The 21,345-nt window shown below is 43.7% G+C and overlaps 1 protein-coding gene and 1 long non-coding RNA gene across 2 annotated transcripts in view; one reads left to right on the plus strand and one right to left on the minus strand.

Moving 5' to 3' along the window:
- LOC121540485 (GPI ethanolamine phosphate transferase 2) overlaps positions 1–4,512 on the minus strand; it is a 133,757-nt gene extending 129,245 nt beyond the window's left edge. The window contains exons 1-2 of the mRNA XM_041849394.2: positions 4,014–4,512; positions 3,565–3,770 (exon numbers count right to left, since the gene is read on the minus strand). Coding sequence (XP_041705328.1) covers positions 3,565–3,770; positions 4,014–4,167 — 360 coding nt within the window. The 5' untranslated portion in view covers positions 4,168–4,512. The remainder of the gene's footprint in view (positions 1–3,564; positions 3,771–4,013) is intronic.
- LOC121540497 lies at positions 3,743–20,964 on the plus strand. Its single transcript, XR_006657394.1, has 3 exons — positions 3,743–3,830; positions 17,099–17,196; positions 20,690–20,964. It is a non-coding gene; the product is annotated as an uncharacterized LOC121540497 (long non-coding RNA).
- Positions 20,965–21,345: the final 381 nt, after the last annotated feature.

Raw genomic sequence — 21,345 nt, forward strand, 5'->3', positions numbered from 1 at the left:
TGTAGAGTGGGAAAGGGGAGCAGAGATAAGAGCAACACAGTTTCTCAATGTTCTTCCCCAGGCGGTGCCCTCAGAACAAGACACACTTCCAGCCCTCTCCATCGGCGAGCTGAGGCACAGCCAGGAAATAGATCCAGTTATCAGGGAAGTCCTGCCACTCATTCAGAGGGGTGAGCCACCACCTAGGCGAGGGAGGAGGAGGTTATCTCTACGACCCAGACACTGTGCAAGCAGTGGCATCATCTAAAAGTCCAGGACGGAGTCCTATATAGGGTAACCAAAGACCCATTAAGCAGAGAGAAGAGGTATCAGTTTGTGCTGCCTGCTAGCTTGAAGGCCAAAGCTCTCGCTGGTGTGCATGATTTCGCTGGGCATCAAGGGCAGGCTAGAACAGCACACCTCGCCCGACAGCGTTTCTTCTGGCCGCAAATGGGAAGAGACATCAAGGAATATGTGAAATGCTGCCAACGCTGTATCCTTGCAAAGACCCCTGAACCAGCTGCCCGAGCTCCCTTGGAGAGCATTCGCACTTCGGCACCCATGGAGCTGGTGTGCATTGATTTTTGGAGTGCTGAGGACTCTAAGCAAAGATCTGTCGATGTGTTAGTCATAACAGACCACTTTACAAAATTGGCTCATGCCTTTCCCTGCGTAAACCAAACTGCAAAGCAAATAGCGAAGAAGTTATGGGATAACGTATTCTGCATCTACGGTTTCCCAGAGCGAATACATTCTGATCAAGGGGCCAATTTTGAAAGCAAACTCATAGCTGAACTCCTCAGCCTCACAGGGATTAAGAAAACACACACAACAGCATATCATCCCATGGGAAATGGGCAAACCGAAAGGTTCAATAGGACACTTGGCAGTATGTTGCGTGCCCCTACCCCTGACAGCTAAGCAACACTGGGCCCAACAGATACAGACTTTGACTTTTGCGTATAATGCCACCACTCATGAAACAACTGGATATCCTCCATTCTATTTGATGTATGGTCGAGTGCCCAGACTCCCAGTAGACATGGTCTTCAAACAAGTCTTGAGGGATCCAGTCGTGGTGAATTATAAGACCTATGCCGAGAAACTGATGGCGAACCTCCATGTGGCTGCCGACATAGCTCAGCAGCATGCGAGGAAAGGACAGCAACATCAAGCTGATGGCTACAACAAGAGAGTTCGTGGAACCCACTTGAACGTTAGCGACCGAGTTTTGTTAGCTAACAAAGCAGAGAGAGGGAAGAGGAAGTTAGCGGATAAGTGGGAAGCCACTGTATACCATCATAGACCGGAACCCTCAGACTCACGTTTACAAAGTCAGAGACGAAAGTGGGAAAACAAAAAGTTGTTCATCGGAATTTGATGTTGGACGTGAGCTTCTTGCCCATGCCAGAACTAAGCGATGAAGAGACGAATGGAGCTGCCTCGGATGTGGCCAGTGAGTTTCAGCCTCCTTCTGTTGATGCTTTGAGTGGCCTAGCAGTAGACGCTTCTGAGGACCGTACATGTTCGTGGTTAAACGCATCCTCTGACTCTGAGTCTATTGGAGAAGCTGATGAGTCTGAGATGGAGAATGAGATGCCCCACTCTCTGTCCAGGAAGTCTGTTCAACTGACACCCACGAGAGCCCAGTCTAAAGAGGTCAGAGGCCAAGGGGAAAATGAATACTCACCTGTGAGAGACTTGTCGGATTCCAGTGACCCCCTGATTTGCACATGACTGACACTGACTCTGTTGCCCCAATTGATGTTCCTGACTTAGATGAGACAGGGTCTTCGGACGTCAATTCACCTGTTACACTGATTGATAGTCAGATACCCTCCCAAGTACAAGGGTTTGAAAGTCAGGTTGTCAGAACACGTACTGGCAGGGTTGTTAAGGCAGTCGATCGCTTGATAGAGAACATGGTGCAAAAACCACTCACCAAGGGTTTTGTTACAGGAGTCAGAAGGTCACTGTCTTTCCGTTCTTTATTTTAGATACATTTTGAGATTAAGATATTTTTCTTTATTACCAGTAGTATGACCTGAGTCATGAGATGTTCATAATGGAGGGAAAGTGTTCCAAGATTTCATATGATGTATAAGGCATCATATTCACTAGAAGGGGCAGTAGCCTGATCAACTGCTGTTTTCTTTTAACTTACTTTGTAAGTAGCTTTATACGCTGTATATGGGAAATGGAGTCCCAGGGCTATCTTGGACCAAGTGGACAAGAGTTTTATTCTATATGTTTTGGTTATTTTCCACCCTCGAAGTGTGAAGGATTTTGGTGAAATTAAAGAGGGGTGAATGTAACAGGTCAAAGAATTACAGATTTTTGCAACCGATTCATTTTCTATTTTTTTATTTTATTTTGTGAGTTGATTTCACCAAAATATTGTATTGTTCAGCATTTCGTGTAGTCTACAGATATTGGGAGAGTTAGTTGTGTAAGTGCGCCCTCTAGAGTTGGTTATATGCGGAGGGATGTTGTGCTTTTCTCAGTCTGCATTGTATTCGGCTGGGAGAGGTACGTGTTCACTTGCGTGACATAAACTTGATATACCTGTTAAAACTAAAACGTTTCAGTGCACATAGTAACTTGTATGTATATTATATGATGAGTGTACGTACATTTAATCAAGCTGTGTCGTGAATATAGCCATTTTTGAGAGTTGAGAAATTGCTAACTTAGCTAACCTCGTGTTCTGTTTAGCTGTAAGTTAGCAATCATCATTCTATCCTCTTGTGACGAAGCTCACGTTGTTCTTTATGTTAGGCGGATTCTGGTCGAGGGTAGAGTGTTGAACATTTTCTCTCTTTGATGTTGAACAGGTATGTATTCCCTATATCAGGTTAAAATGTGTTCATTTAAAATGTTTTCATGTATTGATTAGTGTTTAATGGCACTGAAAAGCTCAAATGTGAAGGATTACATGTTGCTTCGTGCATATTACTGTATGTATTACCTGTTTGAAAGATGGTTTATGTCATGTTGCACAGTATTAATATAAAGGCTAAAAGCTCAGAGTTTTTGGCAGAGATAACATGAATATGACACATACATAAGATATACACCAGATGCAATGTTTATTTTCCAATGATGTTGTATTTTATTCCTTGTATTTTTGAATGTGATTATACTGAGTCTGCATTGTATTCGGCTGGGAGAGGCGGATTCTGGTCGAGGGTAGAGTGTTGAACATTTTCTCTCTTTGATGTTGAACAGATTGAGAGAGTTGTACACAATAAAGTGCCTTCAAGTACGCCAGTGTGTTGTCTTCAGTGCACCGGAACACAACGCAGTAGTCGGCAAGAGACAGACCGCGCCGGCTACACAAGCATCATGCAAGATTTTGAACCCTGAACATATGACAACCAATGAAAGGTATACCTGACCGTGTCACAATCACAAAGCAGCATATCCACGTTAGAAAAGATAACCCCTGCACACGCCATATTACCTCTGCACTATTATTGCAATATCGTGAGTGTGGGAGTTATCTTTTCTACAATTAAGTTGTAAAGGGCTATAATTCCTGTACCATAAATGAGAGCTAGTTATGGTGGTGTTTCACTTTCTTACCTTGATTCTGGGCATTGTAACTGTAGGAGGTCTTGCCTTGGCCACAAAGCTGTGTGTGGAGCCCCTCTCCACCAGGTGCCTTATGTATGGCATGTACTTTCTCCCATTTGGACCAAACACAAAGTCCTCCCTGAGCGCATCGATCAACACTATCACTACTCTCTTGAAAAGGGGGTCTGGGACTTTGGACGAGTTGGGGGAGCGCCCTGTAATACCAAAGAAAATGCCAGTTACCAACATTGCAGACAACACCGAGGAACAAATGGGTAGGATAACATTGAATCTGTGTGCAAAATAATAACTTCATTACCTTGTCATTCAAGCAAGTAACGTTAAGTTAGCTAGCTAGCTATCCAATGCACAAAATCAATATAGCTAGCTGAGAGCGAAGAATAACAATATCACACTAATTGGGAGTATCGCTAGATAACAATGTCAACACAACACACCTGTAAACGGTTCAGGCGGAAGATCTGACAGCTTGTTCTTCGATGAAAAAGAAGATTTGATAGGGACTGGGAAAAAACCCCTAAGAAACAAGGCAATGCCTAGTACTTCGAGTATGAGACAAAAAGAGGCAAAAACAGACGACCGTACCCTCATTTTGCTGACTGACTGGCTAGCTGACTGCTATGATATGAAAGGATAAACGTTTTCTTGACAGCAGCGTTTGAATTAATCCTCTGACTTTTGCACTAGCTACAATGATAGCATACGTTACCTAGCTAGAGCTTGCTTGCTCGCGGTTAGCTTGTTGTAATGAATGGCTCTCTCACTGACTAGTTCGCTAACTCGCCCCAATTTTTCACCAAAAAAAATGCTTTACAATAAATGTTTGTGGCATATTCATCACCACCGCAAAACATGTGTTTACACCAGTTGAACAATTATTATTTCATGAGCTATAAACTTGTGATTTGACTCATTTCCGTGTTGGTTTAAACCAGCTACGGGTAGTCGAAGCAGTCAAACAACGTACCTGGGATTTGTGTAGACTTCGAGAATAATTACAATACATCCAATTAAACCAATGATTTATATACATAATTGATTGAAACATGTTTTGAAAATATTTTTTAAATAAAGACAAGTTAAATGTATTGCATTATTGTGATATGTTGAATGGTCAAAAGAGCCCATTTTTGAATGTTTGGTAAGATACTGTAGCTAGGCCAACCTTTTTGGACAGAATTTAAAACAGCTTGTGGTTTGCTGTAATGATTTATTTTGTAAAGCTCTGAGGTGAAGTTTCCCCTAGGTACAAATCTAAAATCAGCTCCCTACCCCAATCCTAACCTTAAAATCCTACACCAGTCTCCTTTTCAAAAGTCACATCTCAATAGGGGATCCAGGTATCCTCATGACACAGCACACGTTGGGGTGGGGTATTTACCCTTTAGTGTACTTTACTGTCTTTGTACTTAGGATATCACTTTTCAACAGTAAATGCGGCCACATAAATAGGTTTGGTTTGCTCCTAGCAGAACGCGGCTAGGCGAAGCAAACTTCTGTGCTCGCATACTCCCTAAAGACCTTTGCTTGAAAAACAAGAAAAAAGCAGCAATATTGCTGTTGTTTGTCCCTCTTGAGCCACCGTAGCAACAACATAGCCATAACGAAATGTTTTGCGCTCAATCGGACAGAAGGCTCATCATGCTCTCAAAATGTCGGCGCCCGGAGAGGACACGTTTCCGAGGTGAGCAGGATGATTATGAGATGGAGTTAAGTCGGGATGCCACCGGGCCGCAAACAAAATCAGGAGAAGAGGAATATTGTGACAGGGACACAGAAAGACGGATTTCTGAGGAGGAAGGGAGGGGGAAAAAGAGGAAGAAAAGGTCGAAGACAATGAGGAAAGCAGAGGTTGGATTTGAATTTGAGGAATATGGCAATAAAAATGGAGATGGTTGTGTCAAAGAAGATTGGTGTCAAGTGCAAACAGAATTAGCCGAGCGCCAGACCAAGTTCTGGAGGTGAAATGGAAGTGAATGAGGGCGAGTTAAGTGAGGTGGAAGGTGTGGTGACCTGGCATCAATGGACATGATAAAGAAGAATCTGGTCCAGTAGGAGTGACGTTTTTGGAGAAAATGTGGTTTCAGGATGGGTGGGAAAGGAGTTGGGTGCAGTTGAATCAGTGAAGGTAACCCGTAGTGGGCTTGTGATATTTGTTTGTGTTTCTTCTGACCAGAGGGAACGGGCACTCCGTGTCATGCAACTTGGGTCAAGATCTGTTTCTTTCTTTGCTCTTAGGAACAGGGCATCATTGAAAGGAGTGATTTCTGGGGTAGCATTAAGTGTGGAAGTGGAGCAATTGAAGTTGAAGATTCCTGGTGTTTCTGATGCCCACTGTTTGGTGCGACGTAGACCCAGTGGTGAGCGTAGTGAAACAGAGGAGTCAGTCTTTTTGAGTCAGTCTTTACCCAACAAAGTCCCAACAAAGGATATATCAGTTATCCTGTTAGAGCTTTTGTGCCGAATCCACTGCGCTGTTTCAGGTGTGACGTTTGTGGTCATATTGCGACAGTTTGTTGGAGGGAGTTTCCAAGATGTGGGAAGTGTGCAGGGGGGCATGGCTAGAGAACAGTGTAGTTTCGGTGTATAAACTTGTGTGTGTCAACTGTAGGCGTGCCCATGTTGCTGGGGATCGGAAGTGTCCGGAGCGAAGGAGGCAGGTTGAGGTGGCTAGAGTCAGTTTAGTGCAGAAGATGTTGTATTTTGAGGTATTTAAGAAAGTAGCGGAGTATGGGTCAAGGGTGAGGAATCCTGAGAGGATCCCTGTGAGTAGTAGATCTGTGCCAGCACAGAGTGCTGCAGGTTTTGGTTTTTCCATTTATGTTTTGAGGTTGGACTTTAGCACATAGGGCGCACCAATTGGTGTTGCTTCATTAGTCAGTATGTGTTACACCTGTGCTAGTTGCCATCTTGTTAGTGGGAAGGTGTTTCACCTGTGTTGGCCCAGGTGCTATTTAAGAGTGGCTGGCCCAGTGTTCCAGTTGTCTTGATAGATGCGGAGGGTCAACACCTTTATTCGGCTCGCCCTAGTTTGATTTCTAGACAAACAATACTTTGTCTGATTTCGTTTTGGTTTGTTTCCTGTCTTTAAGTTGGTGTGGGTTTATCTTTTGTTTGCCTCTTATTGAGCAAATTTAGTTGGCACTCACGGTGGCTGTCTTTTAGGTTCCAGCTGTTGTTGCTAGTCAAATTTCAGTGGACACCCCCATGAGTATCTTTCAGAACCCCTCCTAAAACCCCACCTGTTTCGTTTTGGTTGTTGGACAGTGACTCTTTGTGTGTTCACCCTTCTGTTTGAGCGACATTTCTTGATGGGAAACATAACAAAATAGGGGCTCGTCCGGGATCTTGTTGCCCATGAGTATGGTAGTAGCTCTAGTCACCTACTCTGAAGCTCTGCTGTGCCCAGATATTTGAGTGTTCAAAATGCACTTTTGTGATAGTTTCTGTCACTGACATCCACCTTGAGGGGTTATAAGATTGGCGGAATCATTTTGAAGTTGCATAAATACACAGGCTAATAAAATAAAGTCATGGACTTTAAGTTGGAAGCATTTGTGGCAAACCCTAAATGGGAGATGTTAGATAAACGTACGAAGGCAAATCTGCTCACCATTGCAACTCATTATGACATCAAAGTGGCATCTGGCGATCCAAAAGCAGTAGTCAAAAAGTTGATCGGTGCCGCTTTGGTGGAGGAGGAAATCCTTCCAGAGAGGGAGGATAATGAAAAGGGTCCTACGGGTGGTAGAGTACACCCCACAGACTTGCAATTGCGAGAGGTAAAACTAAAGGCAAAATGTGAACAACAGAAATTAGAGCTCGAGCACAAGGAAAAGGAAAGAGAACGTGAGGAGAGGTTGGAACAACAAAAATTAGAGCTTGAGCACAAGGAAAGAGAACGTGAGGAGAGATTGGAGCAACAGAAATGAGAGTTGGAGCACAGGGAAAGACAAGATGAGCGTGTAGCCAAACAACAAGAACTTGCAGCCAGACAAGAACAATAAGAACGTGCGCATGCCGTTAGATTAAAAGAGATTAAGCTGAAAGCGCGACAAAGGATGATAGATCTGGAAGCATTCCGAATCCAGTCAGCCCATCTTCTTGTGGGAGCACTTCCTGGCCATTAAGTCTCTGGTTGGGACTGGTGTATCTCCTGAACAAGATTTAGAATCAGATGTGTATGAGCCCTTTGTTTAGAGTGGTGATGCTGTTAAGCAGCCGGTGAAGATAATGCAAGACACTGGGGCAGCCCAGTCCTTCATTTTGGAGGGTATTTTTCCTTTGTCTGACACTTCAGCAACTGATTACAGTCATAGCTGCGGGAAGTAATTTGGGGGTGGGGGTGCTGCGATATTTTGGAACCACCAAGACTCTTAATAGAGCTGGCCGCTCTGCGAAACTGAGCAATCGGGGGAGAAGGGCCTTGGTCAGGGAGGTGACCAAGAACCTGATGGTCACTCTCACAGAGTTTCAGAGTTCCTCTGTGGAGATGGGAGAACCTTCTGCAGCACTCCACCAATCAGGCATTTATGGTAGAGTGGCCAGACGGAAGCCACTCCTCAGTAAAAGGCACATGACAGCCCGCTTGGAGTTTGCCAAAAGGCACCTAAAGGACTCTCAGACCATGAGAAACAATATTCTCTGTTCTGATGAAACCAAGATTGAACTCTTTGGCCTGAATGCCAAGCGTCATGTCTGGAGGAAACCTGGCACCATCGCTACGGTGAAGCATGGTGGTGGCAGCATCATGCTGTGAGGATGTTTTTCAGCAGCAGGTACTGGGAGACTAGTCAGGATCGAGGGAAAGATTAATGAAGCAAAGTACAGAGAGATCCTTGATAAAAAATCTGCTCCAGAGCGCTCAGGACCTCAGACTGGGGTGAAGATTCACCTTCTAACAGGACAACGACCCTAAGCACACAGCCATGACAATGCAGGAGTGGCTTCGGGACTAGCTGCAGTCACTGATCTGCTTCTGTTGGATGACACTATGATGCAGTACTGTATAGCTCTGACAAACTGTATCTATTTGGCCAGCCGGCCGGACCAACCTGTCTGGTCTGATGGCAGGTCGGACCAAGCTATCTGGCCGCCAAGACGGACCTACCTACCAGATAGGTAGGACCTAGGTATCTGGCAGGTAGGCCGTCCGGACCTAGCTATCTGGCTGGCCAGCCACACCTACCTATCTGTCTGGCTCGCCGGATCTATCTGGCAGGCCGGCCGACCGGACCTACCTATCTGGCCGGCCGGACCTAGCTGTCTGACCGGCCGAACCTACGTACAAGGTAGGTTGGACCTAGGTATCTGGCCGGCCCGGGCCTGCCTCAGCTAGGTCCTGTATGCCGGCCAGACAGCTAGGTCCGGCAATATAGCGAGGACCGGCCGACTGGCCAGATAGCTTGTTCAGGCAGGCTGGCCAGATAGCTAGATCCAGCTGGCCGGTCAGAGAGCTATAGAGCTAGATCCAGCCAGACGGCTAGGTCCGGCCTAGGTCAGCCAGATATCTTGGTCCGGCCAGACAGCTAGATCCGGCCGGCCAGCCAGATAAGTTGCTCCTGCCAGATAGCTAGATAGCTAGGTCCGGCCAGCCAGAAAGTTAAATCCGGCCAGCCCGGCAAGATAGCTAGGTCCGGCCGGCCAGACAGCTAGGTCCGACTGGATGGCCAGATGGCTAGGTCCGACCGGACGGCTAGGTCCGACCGGACATACCACTACGTCCGACCGACCGGACATACCGCTACGTCAGGCCGGCCAGATAGCTAGGTCCGGCAGAACGGCCAGATAGGTCCTAGTTAGCCGGCCTGCCGGACATACCTGGCCGGTCAGTCGGACCTAGCTATCTGGCCGGCCGGCTGGCCAGAACTACTTATCTGGCTCGCCGGACCTACCTGGCCGGTGGGCCGGAACCTACCTGTCTGGCCTGCTGACCTACCTATTTGGCCTGCAGGACCTAACTATCTGACCGGCCTGCCGGACCTACATATCTGGCAGTCGGGACCCATCTGGCCGGTCGGCCGTACCTATCTGGCCAGCCAACCGGACCTAGCTATGGTGCCGGCCGGACCTACCTATCTGGCCAGTCTGTGAAAACCTAGCTTTCCTGCTGGCCGGTTAGCCGGACCTAGCTATCTGGCCGGCAGGACACATCTGGCCGGCCGGCCAGACCTAGCTACATGGCCGGCATTCCACACCTACCTTTCTAGCTTGCCAGCCAGACCTACCTATCTGACCGGCCGGACCTACCTACCTGGCCAGCCGGACCTACCTAACTGGCCGGCCAACTGGTTTTATCTATCTGGCCGGCCGGTCGACCCCAGATGGCCTGCCGGTCTACTGAACCTATCAGGCCAGCCGACCCCAGCTGGCCTGCCAGTCTACTGAACCTATCAGGCCAGCCGACCCCAGCTGGCCTGCCAGTCTACTGAACCTATCAGGCCAGCCAACCCCAGCTGGCCTGCCGGTCTACTGAACCTATCTGGCCTGCCGACTGGTCCGGCCAAATAGGACCAGTCTTGATAGCTTCACCCCCATGCTTCTTTATGTCCCCATACGTGTTGGTATTGGAAACTAGTGTCCCCAGCACAGAGGTGGTGAAGTAGAGCTGAAACAGCTGCTATGTTTGAGTACTGTCCAACTGTGGGCCTACAGGTCATTTGGGTCTGAACATGGGTGGCACTGGCTCCACATAATCTTCAATGACCATATGCCATCTGTCCTCAGGTTCATCTCCCTCTGTTGTGCTGGTTCCAGTGCTGGTTTCAGTGCCTCTACCTCTGCTCCTCCCTCTTCTCTTTTGATGCCTAGGTGTCCCCCCTGCCTCCACACCTCTAGATGAACTGGCAGAGCCAAGGTCTGCAGTGGGGGTAGTGGAAGAGGAGTGGGGCCTTTGTGGAGTGGTGGAGCTTGAACCATCAGTAGAGACAGCTACAATCAAATCAAATCAAACTTTATTTATCACAGCGCCGAATACAACAGGTAGACCTTACCGTGAAATGCTTACTTACTAGCCCTTAAACAACAATGCAGCAGTTAAAAATAAAAAGAAATAAAAAGGTTGCTAAATAGACTAAAGGAAAAATAGTAACACAATAAAATATCAATAACGAGGCTATATACTGTATAGTAAACTATATAAAGTTATTTAAAAAAGTAAAACGGAATCCAATCCTTCTAGAAAACATTATTATTCATCCGAGTGTCCAGGTAGCTGGCAGCATCTGTGTCCGAATTACTGAGAATGTTCTCCAAAGCCTCTTTCTTGGTATACCTTTTGTCATCTGTTGGACTAGTATGCTTGGTTTAGACCATCTTTTTACATCCCTGAGAAGCCATTTTTATGCCAAAGCATGAAAGAATTAGTTCAAAATACTATAATGCGCTCTCTGCGTTCTGAGTGCGTCCTCTCTGAATGCCATAGCAATTGTTCACATTACAGTTGATGTACCGTTAGAGAGAGAGCTGGCCAAAAGTTGGCTTACATTAGCTATTCTTTTTGCCTCAATCAAACTAGGCCTGAATCAAACAATGAAACAATCAGCCAAACGATTGAAGATTGATATTCTGACGTTTTTTCAGTGCAATGTCAGTTGTATTAGTCAGTTTCCCTAGCTAATTCCCTACTTTTCACACTGACACAGTAATAAACAGCCTCAACGTTACAGGCTTCACTGTCTTGGTGCACAGTAGAGGTCTGTGCGGGACCGATTTCTTCATCCTGCTCCTGCCTGCACCTGCCGGCTTTCTGTCCGACTCCCACCCGCTACCGCAAGAACTGGTCCCAAACCCCACCGCAGTCCCGCAATGTTATTTTAGGCGTATGTGACGCAGCTCTCTTGCCAGCCATGGTCCCAGCAATTTTGTGCCCTATGGGCAATATCAAATGCGCAAAAATAACTGAAGAAATAGATTAAATTACCAGAGATTCTCACATGGCCCTTATATTGTATTACTTGGTTATATCAGCCAAAATGCTAGATGTAGTTTGAAGAGAGCAGAGTTGGAGAGACTTGCACTTTCTCTTGAGCTATTTTAATAACCTACCTTTTAGGAGTGGGGAGATTTTCAGACGGAGAAATATGGGTGATCAATATTTATGAAAAGGCACAACACTAGCTCACCATAGTAGCCTAACCTATGTGCACGTTGTGCCAATTATGATTTAAAAAATTCACGTTGGTTGAGCGCCCTCCACTTCTTTTCACTATCTATATTTATTTACAGACACTGTAGTAAACTACAGTCTAATCATATTTAAGTTAATTTCATATTCAAGTTAACTGCCACATGATTCTCCGCCCATGTAGGCAGCCTACTCTATTTCAATGAGACCACACATACTAGGTGCACTTGAACTCTCACACCCAACTAGGAGAGGTAGGCTACGGAAATTGAAGCAGCGAATTCTGAGTGTGAATAAAGCGAAACATATGGGCTTTTAATACAATAGGTAGGCTAACGCATACAAAGCAGAAAGATGACCGTTTCAAAATAATCTGCGGGACAACAAAAACATTTTCATCACAAAGTCGTCTGTCTGGCCACCCGCTCCTGCCTGCAGCATGAACAATGACGACCGTGCCGCAATGATCTCTGTCGGGACCCGCAGGCATCCCATGGGAATGCAGCCCTCTAGCGCAGTCAGTACACAACACTATGCTCATCATGTTTTAGCAGGGTCAGACAGCCAGGGAAGACCAGTCTACGGAGCTCAGGTGAATTTTGCAGTATATTCAGTGAATGATACAAAGTTCCATCTGGAATTGATGGGTAGACCTACAGTAGCTACAGGACAGCAACTTAAGCCTAAAGATACAGTCTGGTATCTGGGAATAATGGTCATTTCAATTATTGAACCATTGATTCTATTCTTGGATAATATAATATATAAATGTACACCCAGATAATTATTCGTCATGCATCATTTTCAGGGTCTCAGCAGGGTCAGGCAGCCAAGGAAGACCAGTCTGTGACAGAGGTGAGGTGAATTTTTGCAGATACAACACTTTATTCTCTCTGTTCAGCAAACACTTGACAAGCCAGATGCTATTTTAAGGCAGTCTGACAAACCGCCAAAGTTAATTTCCAAACTGTATCAAGTGTTGGTAGAGGCTTTTCTCGATGACACAAATCATGTAAAACAAACATGTGAGGAAGACCTGGGAGAAGCTATTGATGATGATGAATAGACACAGATGTTAGAATTCCCAGTCATGTTCATATAATCTCAGACATAAATTACTGCAGTTTAAGACCATCCATAGAACGTACTATATGCCAGTGAAACTGAATATCATGCACTCAGAAATTGTATTATTCTGCTGGAGGTGTAAAGCACAAAAGGGGACACATTTGCATATGTTGTGGTCTTGGGAAGGCTGGCTGAATTCTGGCAAAGAGTATGTCTACAGATTCTCCCTTCTCCCTGTTTTTGTTTGCTTGGAAATGTTGATACTGGAGACTGTTATCAGAAGAAACTGTGTAGCCTAGCATTTATATTGGCTAATAAATGCATTGCTGTTAATTGGAAGGTTGGTTATCCTCCCACAATGTATGGAAGAAATGTGAAGTTATGTACAGTATCACTAGATTTGTTTTAAGATTAAGGTCCGGTTGCCTTATATGGAATACTTACATTTTACATTTACATTTACGTCATTTAGCAGACGCTCTTATCCAGACAAAAGGAGTCTGTACTGAAAATATGCCCACGTCAGGGGAGATACCTATTTAGGCAATCTCTAGCTGCTGGGCTGCTCAGTCCTGGCCCTAGGGGCAGGATGGGGTGACCCAGCTATATTGTGTGCAAGTAAAAATAACTCTACAGTACTATTAGGCCTATGATATGAATTATATGGAGGGTGTACCATTTCTGTGTGTTAATAATGTGTAGGTGTATGTGTGTTTTCATTCAACTTTTGTTTTCCAAACCTTTCCCTTGAGACATAAAAAAAGGGAAGGAAGTTGTGATGGGGAGAGAGTTGAGTTATTGACTAGACTGGTGGGGGTTGGTCGTGTAGGCAGCTCGGGTTGGCTGGGCGGTCTGGCTGAAATTTGATATACAGTGAGGGAAAAAAGTATTTGATCCCCTGCTGATTTTGTACGTTTGCCCACTAACAAAGAAATGATCAGTCTATAATTTTAATGGTAGGTTTATTTGAACAGTGAGAGAGAATAACAACAAAAAAATCCACAAAAACGCATGTCAAAAATGTTATAAATTGATTTGCATTTTAATGAGGGAAATATCACATAATCCATATGTGTTATTTCATAGTTTTGATGTCTTCACTATTATTCTACAATGTAGAAAATAGTAAAAATAAAGAGTGAGTAGGTGTGAGTAGGTGTCCAAACTTTTGAGTGGTACTGTATATGTACAATACCATTCAAACTTTTGGGGTCACTTAGAAATGTCCTTGTTTTCATTGAAAACATACATGAAATGAGTTTGAATAGGAAATATAGCAAAATGAATAGGAAGAAATAGGTAAGAAATAATTATTTTTAATTGAAATAATAATTGTGTCCTTCAAACTTTGCTTTCGTCAAAGAATCCTCAATTTGCAGCAATTACAGCCTTGCAGACCTTTGGCATTCTAGTTGTCAATTTGTTGAGGTAATCTGAAGAGATTTCACCCAATGCTTCCTGAAGCACCTCCCACAAGTTGGATTGGCTTGATGGGAAATTCTTACGTACCATACGGTCAAGCTGCTCCCACAACAGCTCAATAGGGTTGAGATCCGGTGACTGTGCTGGCCACTCCATTATAGACAGAATATCAGCTGACTGCTTCTTCCCTAAATAGTTTGGAGCTGTGCTTTGGGTCATTGTCCTGTTGTAGGAGGAAATTGGCTCCAATCAAGCGCCGTCCACAGGGTATGGCATGGCGTTGCAAAATGGAGTGACTAGCCTTCCTTCTTCAAGATCCCTTTTACCCTGTACAAATCTCCCACTTTACCACCACCAAAGCACCCCCATACCATCACATTGCCTCCACCATGCTTGACAGATGGCATCAAGCACTCCTCCAGCATCTTTTCATTTGGTCTGCGTCACACATGTGTTTTTCTTTGTGATCTGAACACCTCAAACTTCGATTTGTCTGTCCATAACACCTTTTTTTCCAATCTTCCTCTGTCCAGTGTCTGTGTTCTTTTGCCCATCTTAATCTTTTATTTTTATTGGCCAGTCTGAGATATGGCTTTTTCTTTGCAGCTCTGCCTAGAAGGTCAGCATCCCGGAGTCGCCTCTTCACTGTTGACGTTGAGACTGGTGTTTTGCGGGTACTATTTAATGAATCTGCCAGTTGAGGACCTGTGAGGCATCTGTTTCTCAAACTAGACACTCTAATGTATGTGTCCTCTTGCTCAGTTGTGCACCAGGGCCTCCCACTCCTCTTTCTATTCTGGTTAGAGCCAGTTTGCGCTGTTCTGTGAAGGGAGTAGTACACAGCGTTGTACGAGATCTTCAGTTTCTTGGAAATTTCTCGCATGGAATAGCCTTCATTTCTCAGAACAAGAATAGACTGACGAGTTTCAGAAGAAAGTTATTTGTTTCTGGCCATTTTGAGCCTGTAATCGAACCCACAATTGCAGATGCTCCAGATACTCAACTAGTCTCAAGAAGGCCAGTTTTATTGCTTCTTTAATCAGCACAACATTTTTCAGCTGTGCTAACATAATTGCAAAAGGGTTTTCTAATTATCAATTAGCCTTTTAAAATGATAAACTTGGATTAGCAAACACAACGTGCCATTAGAACACAGGACTGATGGTTGCTGATAATGGGCCTCTGTACGCCTATGTAGATTTTCCATAAAAAATCAGCCATTTTCAGCTACAATAGCCATTTACAACATTAACAATGTCTACACTGTATTTCTGATCAATTTGATGTTATTTTAATGGACAAAAAAATTGCTTTTCTTTCGAAAACAAGGATATTTCTAAGTGACCCCAAACTTTTGAACGGTAGTGTATATATATTTTTTGCTAAACAGGTGGGCCTCAGGTGCCACGAATGACGGGTCACTGTGTAGGCCTACAGTAAGAAGTAAATAAAGTTATCCCAACTAGCTAAGTAATCATTAATGATTTGCATTATCTCAATTATCATTCTGTCACTGCAGGACAATGCACATTTGTTAGCCAAAAACATTTTGGAGAAATGCTCTAAATAGCAAGTTGTTCAGTTGTGTTTATTTTCATATCAAAAGGCCTACATGAAACCATAATCGCACTAGCCTACTGGGCAAACAATTGAAAATAACAATTAGGCTTACAGCTATCACAACCTATATTTTAATAGCAATTAAACAGCTTTTGGTTTCGAATGGTCACCTAAAAGGAGGGCTCCCAACTCCCAATTCCTAATTAAATGAAACCCATGGCTATCAGATTACAACAAGGCATACAAGGCCGAGTTCAAATGCCGACATCAAATTCAAGGCAATCAGTGCACTGCCTAAAAGGCTCACCGGCAAAGCAAATGGCACGGCCTCTGCTTTCTAAAAGTGACAGAAAAGGCGCACAGGCTTGCGGCTTCCCTCCGAGCAATGCTCCGCATGGCCCTGAAGCCAGACATTATGCTAAACAGCCATTGCATTTTAATCGGGATTGGAATGATTTTATTCAACTTTTTTTTGTTGTTGCCTACTTTAAATAGTTGGTCTTGAGCTATGGATTGGCGACCGCATACCCAACTGACGCCCCAGCACTCAAGTCTCGGGGTGAAGTAGCGCTAAAAGCGCGTGATAACAAACACTATAAGAGCAGGACGAGGCGCGAGCCGGTATCGTCACAGGAGGACTTATTGTGTGGGCCTATTCTAAAATTATTTTCATTTCACCACTGTCAAGTGAGCTGTGTAGGCCTATTAGTGCAATTGCTAGTAATTATATGCACATGTCATACTCATAAGGATCCTTATTTAAAGCCATAGCCTATTTTTTAAGAATTGGAACCATGTGGAATTATTATTATGTGGTGAACATGATGCCAATGACTGCCATTACACAATATCTCCAATAGATGGAGCTAGTGCTCTTTGAGTCAGCTCTGTCTTTCTGAGTCAGAAAGATATCTCCTGAAATCCCTCTGATACACATTTTCTTCGACCTCAGGGCCCCCCACAAGGGCTCCTAAATCCCCCCCCCCCCAGACCCCTTGCGGGGGCGCGGGGGTGTGTGGTAAGCCAGTGACTGAGGATTTCAGGAGAAAGTGTGAAATTAGTTATAAAACTGCAAATGTTTCTCTCTGCCCCATGGCAATATATGTTGAATTGCAGGAAATTAGCTTTAAAAGTGCAAAATTCTCTCAGCTTCATTGCAAAATGTATAGAATAGCATGAGATTAGCTATATAACTGCACATGGACAATTCAATATTATATATTCCTATATCAAAGGTGGAATTCAGTCAAATTTCAGGACACCCACACTCTAGATATCTGAGATATGCAGATGCATTTTTCAGCGAGACAGCAATGTGATTTTTAATGAGGATTTTCCTTGTTGCAGGCTTGATTGAGATCAACCCCAAGATACACTTCACAATAAGAAATGAACCCATTAGAAATGAACTCATGAGAAATGACAAGGAGCTCATGGTATTTCAGGTAAATTATTCAGATATTGCTGTCATAGCCTGTTATCTTGGATTTACAACCAATCCATTTCAAATGTCCCCTATCTTTTTGAAGAAGGACAGAACATACACTTTTTGAACGTTACGTTACTGTGTAAAAGTATATACTGTAGTTATGTGACCTTTTTGTCTTTTAATAAATGAAATGTACATTCCATTCCTTATCTACAATGTGATGGTTGATAAGAAAACAATATGTCCCCAACTTCCAAAAATCTTTGACGACCAGGATACATTTTTCTGATACATTTACATTTTACATTTACGTCATTTAGCAGACGCTCTTATCCAAAGCGACTTGATAAATATGATTGTTTTGTTATATTTGACTGGAAAATGAACTGCATCAACTCATTCAAGATGGAATGTCTCCAGGGTACTTTTAAAAACATGGGCTCTCCTGGCTTCAATTCCTCAATTTGGCGTGCACATTTGCCATGGATGGCACAATGTAGGAAATGTGCTTTCAGAGAGTTTATCTGTAACAATCCTTCCCTGCCACCACTGAATGGGAATCAACTGTGTGTGTGTGCCTGCCTGCCAGGTACAAGTCTGAGTGTGAGAATGTCCATGCGTGCATGCTTGCAATCAAGAGAGTGAGCCAGAACCAGAGTCAGCTTTTGACTAGAATCCATTTACCATCCTTCCTTCCTCTCACAGACTGTTGAGTAGCCAAGCATCTCAGCACGCATACGAGACACACAAGTCTTCAGGTTGGATTCAATGTGGCAAGAGCAGGTCATGTGTAAACAGAACATGCACGCTCTTTAAAATTGCATGTCTATCTACTGTATGTAGATGCCAGCACAAGGTCTCACACAAAAGACATCCTCAAAGTACGTAATGTAAGACTCTAAAGGTTCCTACCTCAAATGCCACATCGACCTTAGAAAAGGTTATTGCAAGTGACCAGAATTGCACAATGCATTGACGTTGCTATATGACATCTAGTGTATACATTTACGTAATTTAAGTGCCTTGCTTAAGGGCACATCGACAGATTTTTCACCTAGTCGGCTCGGGGATTAGAACCAGCGACCTTTTGGTTACTGGCACAACGCTCTTACCCGCTAAGCTACCTGCCGCCCTATGTGCTACGCCCACTCAGAAATACAGTTGAATTGAGACCATGATTATAATGCAGCCTGATTAGCCAGTGAATGACGTAGGCCTGGGAGAAAACCCCAAGCCAACACTGTTATCTCTGTTATACCTGGATACACCATCTGAAGACACTATACACTAGGAACAATAGGAATTGATTGGTTCACAGAGGATTGGTGCTATTATCTACCGTTCCATAATAGGATACATAATATTGAAGGGAACGCATCTATGGTTCACCTTTCTTACCTGATATTTTTCTAATACTCAGGGAAATGATAAAACAGAAAATCTAAGCATTTTTTGTAACTACTCCAAAGTAAGCAGTCAACCGTATGAAATAGTACATGTTATATGCAGACCTTTATGGAGGGTGACTGTACTCTGTTAACAACAAGATGAATAGCCATTCAATGGGTTTTGTCTACTACCTACATAGTATCCTTTAACTCCAGTTTGATAGTACATACATCCCAGAACAATCCCTGAGAATATACAGCCCCAGTGTTATGGAGCAGCAGGTGTGTCATCTAGTTGCCTTCCCATGACGTCCTTCTAATAACTCATCAATTGCCCCTGTGCCCTCCACCATGGTCCATTATCCTTTGCTCCCTGGGGCTTCCATTTCACTGCCTACCCACTCACCCTTTGCCAGATAATGCCTTCCAAACACAGCATTGACATTGAAGCTACTTAAAGCAGATACCCATATACTTCCAGTCATTGTGCTAATGCTAGTTAGCATTGGCTCATGAAACTACCACTAACTTCCAGAGACATAAAATGGTATCCACAAGTTAATCTGACTCTGGGGAAGTAGACAAAATCCCTAAATATCCCTTTAATATCCACATTTCCGAAACATTGAGGCAATGGAAATATGATGAGCCACATTATATTCAAATGGCCATTTTGGTGCAATTATTTGCATTTATTACGTTTGAAATTGGATGTGATAAAACATAGGGATGTGGCCTAACACATGCTCATACTAAACTAAAGAGAGGCTACGGAGGAGGACAATGGGTATGTGTTTTCCTTTTGGATCAGACAGGAGTATTTCTGTATCCTGGCTTGGATGCCAATTGTTGACCAATATATAAAAACATATATGAAATGGTGATATTGTAACATACTAACAAAATTGAGGCACGACGTATGATTATTTGAATTTATTTTAGGCATTTAGCAGACAATTACCCTGGGGAAATGATTGCATCCAAAAGGGGGGCTGAACAGCTTAAATATATCAATAACAAAGCCTGTTAAAAGTACTGAAAATCCTTAAAGTGCATTATGTACAGTAAGTACATTTAATGCACAGACACAAGTGTGGTGCTTTTAGGAAAATATTTGGATACCGAAGGAATACATGTTTGATGCTTCACTGCCAAGAAGTTTGGATAGCTTCATTCTCTATAGTCTAATAGATCTAATTCTCGGTTCTCGTGACACGGCCCTCTTATTCACACACAGACATGAGCCAAGGCTTGCTGGAACTATGTCAACCTGGAGGCAAGTCAAATCAGGTGTGTGTTAATGGGTTATCACCACTGCCTCACTGTCTAGGTCGGCTTAAACCGTATTAGTAACTACTTTGATACTACACATTGGAAGTAGGCAAGGTCAGGTTCCCTACAATCGAAAGGCCCTTTGGCACCAGGAAAAGTAAATCCAATCCCTTATTGTTGTTGTTGTCATTATTATTATTATTATTATTATTATTATTATTATTATTATTAATTCATGAGCAGTATGGGACAATTGTCTTCTATAATTTAGTGAGACTGTGAACCAACCTTTTCAATTGGTAATTCAACAGCAAATATGTGCCAAAAGGCAATATGCTTTGTGTTACATTGGATTTTAGAGTGGTCTTACTATACATGTCCACAGCACAAATACTTTACTCAGTGTATTCAGCCACATCTGTGCATGGGTATGCACATACAGTACATACAGTACCTAGTCAATAAATACTGCATATATCACACACCCAAAATGCAATTAGGTAGCAATATTAAGATTGAGCATTCCACCATTAGTCTTGTAATCCCAAAAGCATATCTCCATTTTGGGCTGTTGGCTAAAGGTGTGAAAGACCTGGCTCAGGTGTGGTTCATTCTGGGCTAACTGTCTCAGCAAGCAGCCAATGAGGCCACACATGAGTTCCCTGTAGCCATCTGCTGGCCAACACAAGTCCAATTAAGAGACACCACACTGCAGCCTTTTTATGTTACACTGTGCCATGTTTGGCCACGGTACAAGATCTCAAATGATGGGCAGTTGAAAATCAGGGACAACAGTGGAAAATGATAGTTGTGGTCACCTCTGGGTTAATGGCTCTTGTTGTGTTGCAGGTTGAGTTGGATCTTGGGATTACCTGAATCAATCAGACCTGTCGTATTCTCTGGGTAATGACGTCCTGAGTTGCTGGCTTCCACTTTCTCTGATTGTTCTTCACTCCTGTCCAATACAAATGACTGTGGATGTGGATGGATTGTGTGTCTTCTGTATAGAAGATGCTCACACAGTGTGGATCCCATAGCCTGGTCTGTGATGATGGTTATATGGTGGCAAGACAATGGGTTACATATGTGTGTCCCTTAAGGCAATAAACCTCTCTACATTCTCAGTCTGCCTCCAGTGTGATGTTTGACCTCCCCATGGTACTGGGGATGAAGATGTACTTCCCATCCTGATGCTGATGAGCTACATCCCCAGGAGAGTGTGAATACCCTGGGACGAACGCTTCCTCACAACATGTGATATGTGACTAGGCAAAAAAGCACAGTAGAAAAGCCTATTTGTAGCAAAAAGACTCTCGCGCCACTGAGTTTTACAAGGTATAACACAGAGTCACCTACCATGACTATCTGCCCCCTTATGGTAATTAAATGTCCCCCAGGTAAGTTGTTCCTGGGGCCAGTCCTAGTTGGAAGAAAAAAAAAATCACTTAATTTTCCATTTTATTATCCCGAAATACACGGTTAAATGCTATGAGAAAACATTTTCA

The sequence above is a fragment of the Coregonus clupeaformis genome, chromosome 3, assembly GCF_020615455.1.
Source record: "Coregonus clupeaformis isolate EN_2021a chromosome 3, ASM2061545v1, whole genome shotgun sequence".
Taxonomy (NCBI): Eukaryota; Metazoa; Chordata; class Actinopteri; order Salmoniformes; family Salmonidae; genus Coregonus; species Coregonus clupeaformis.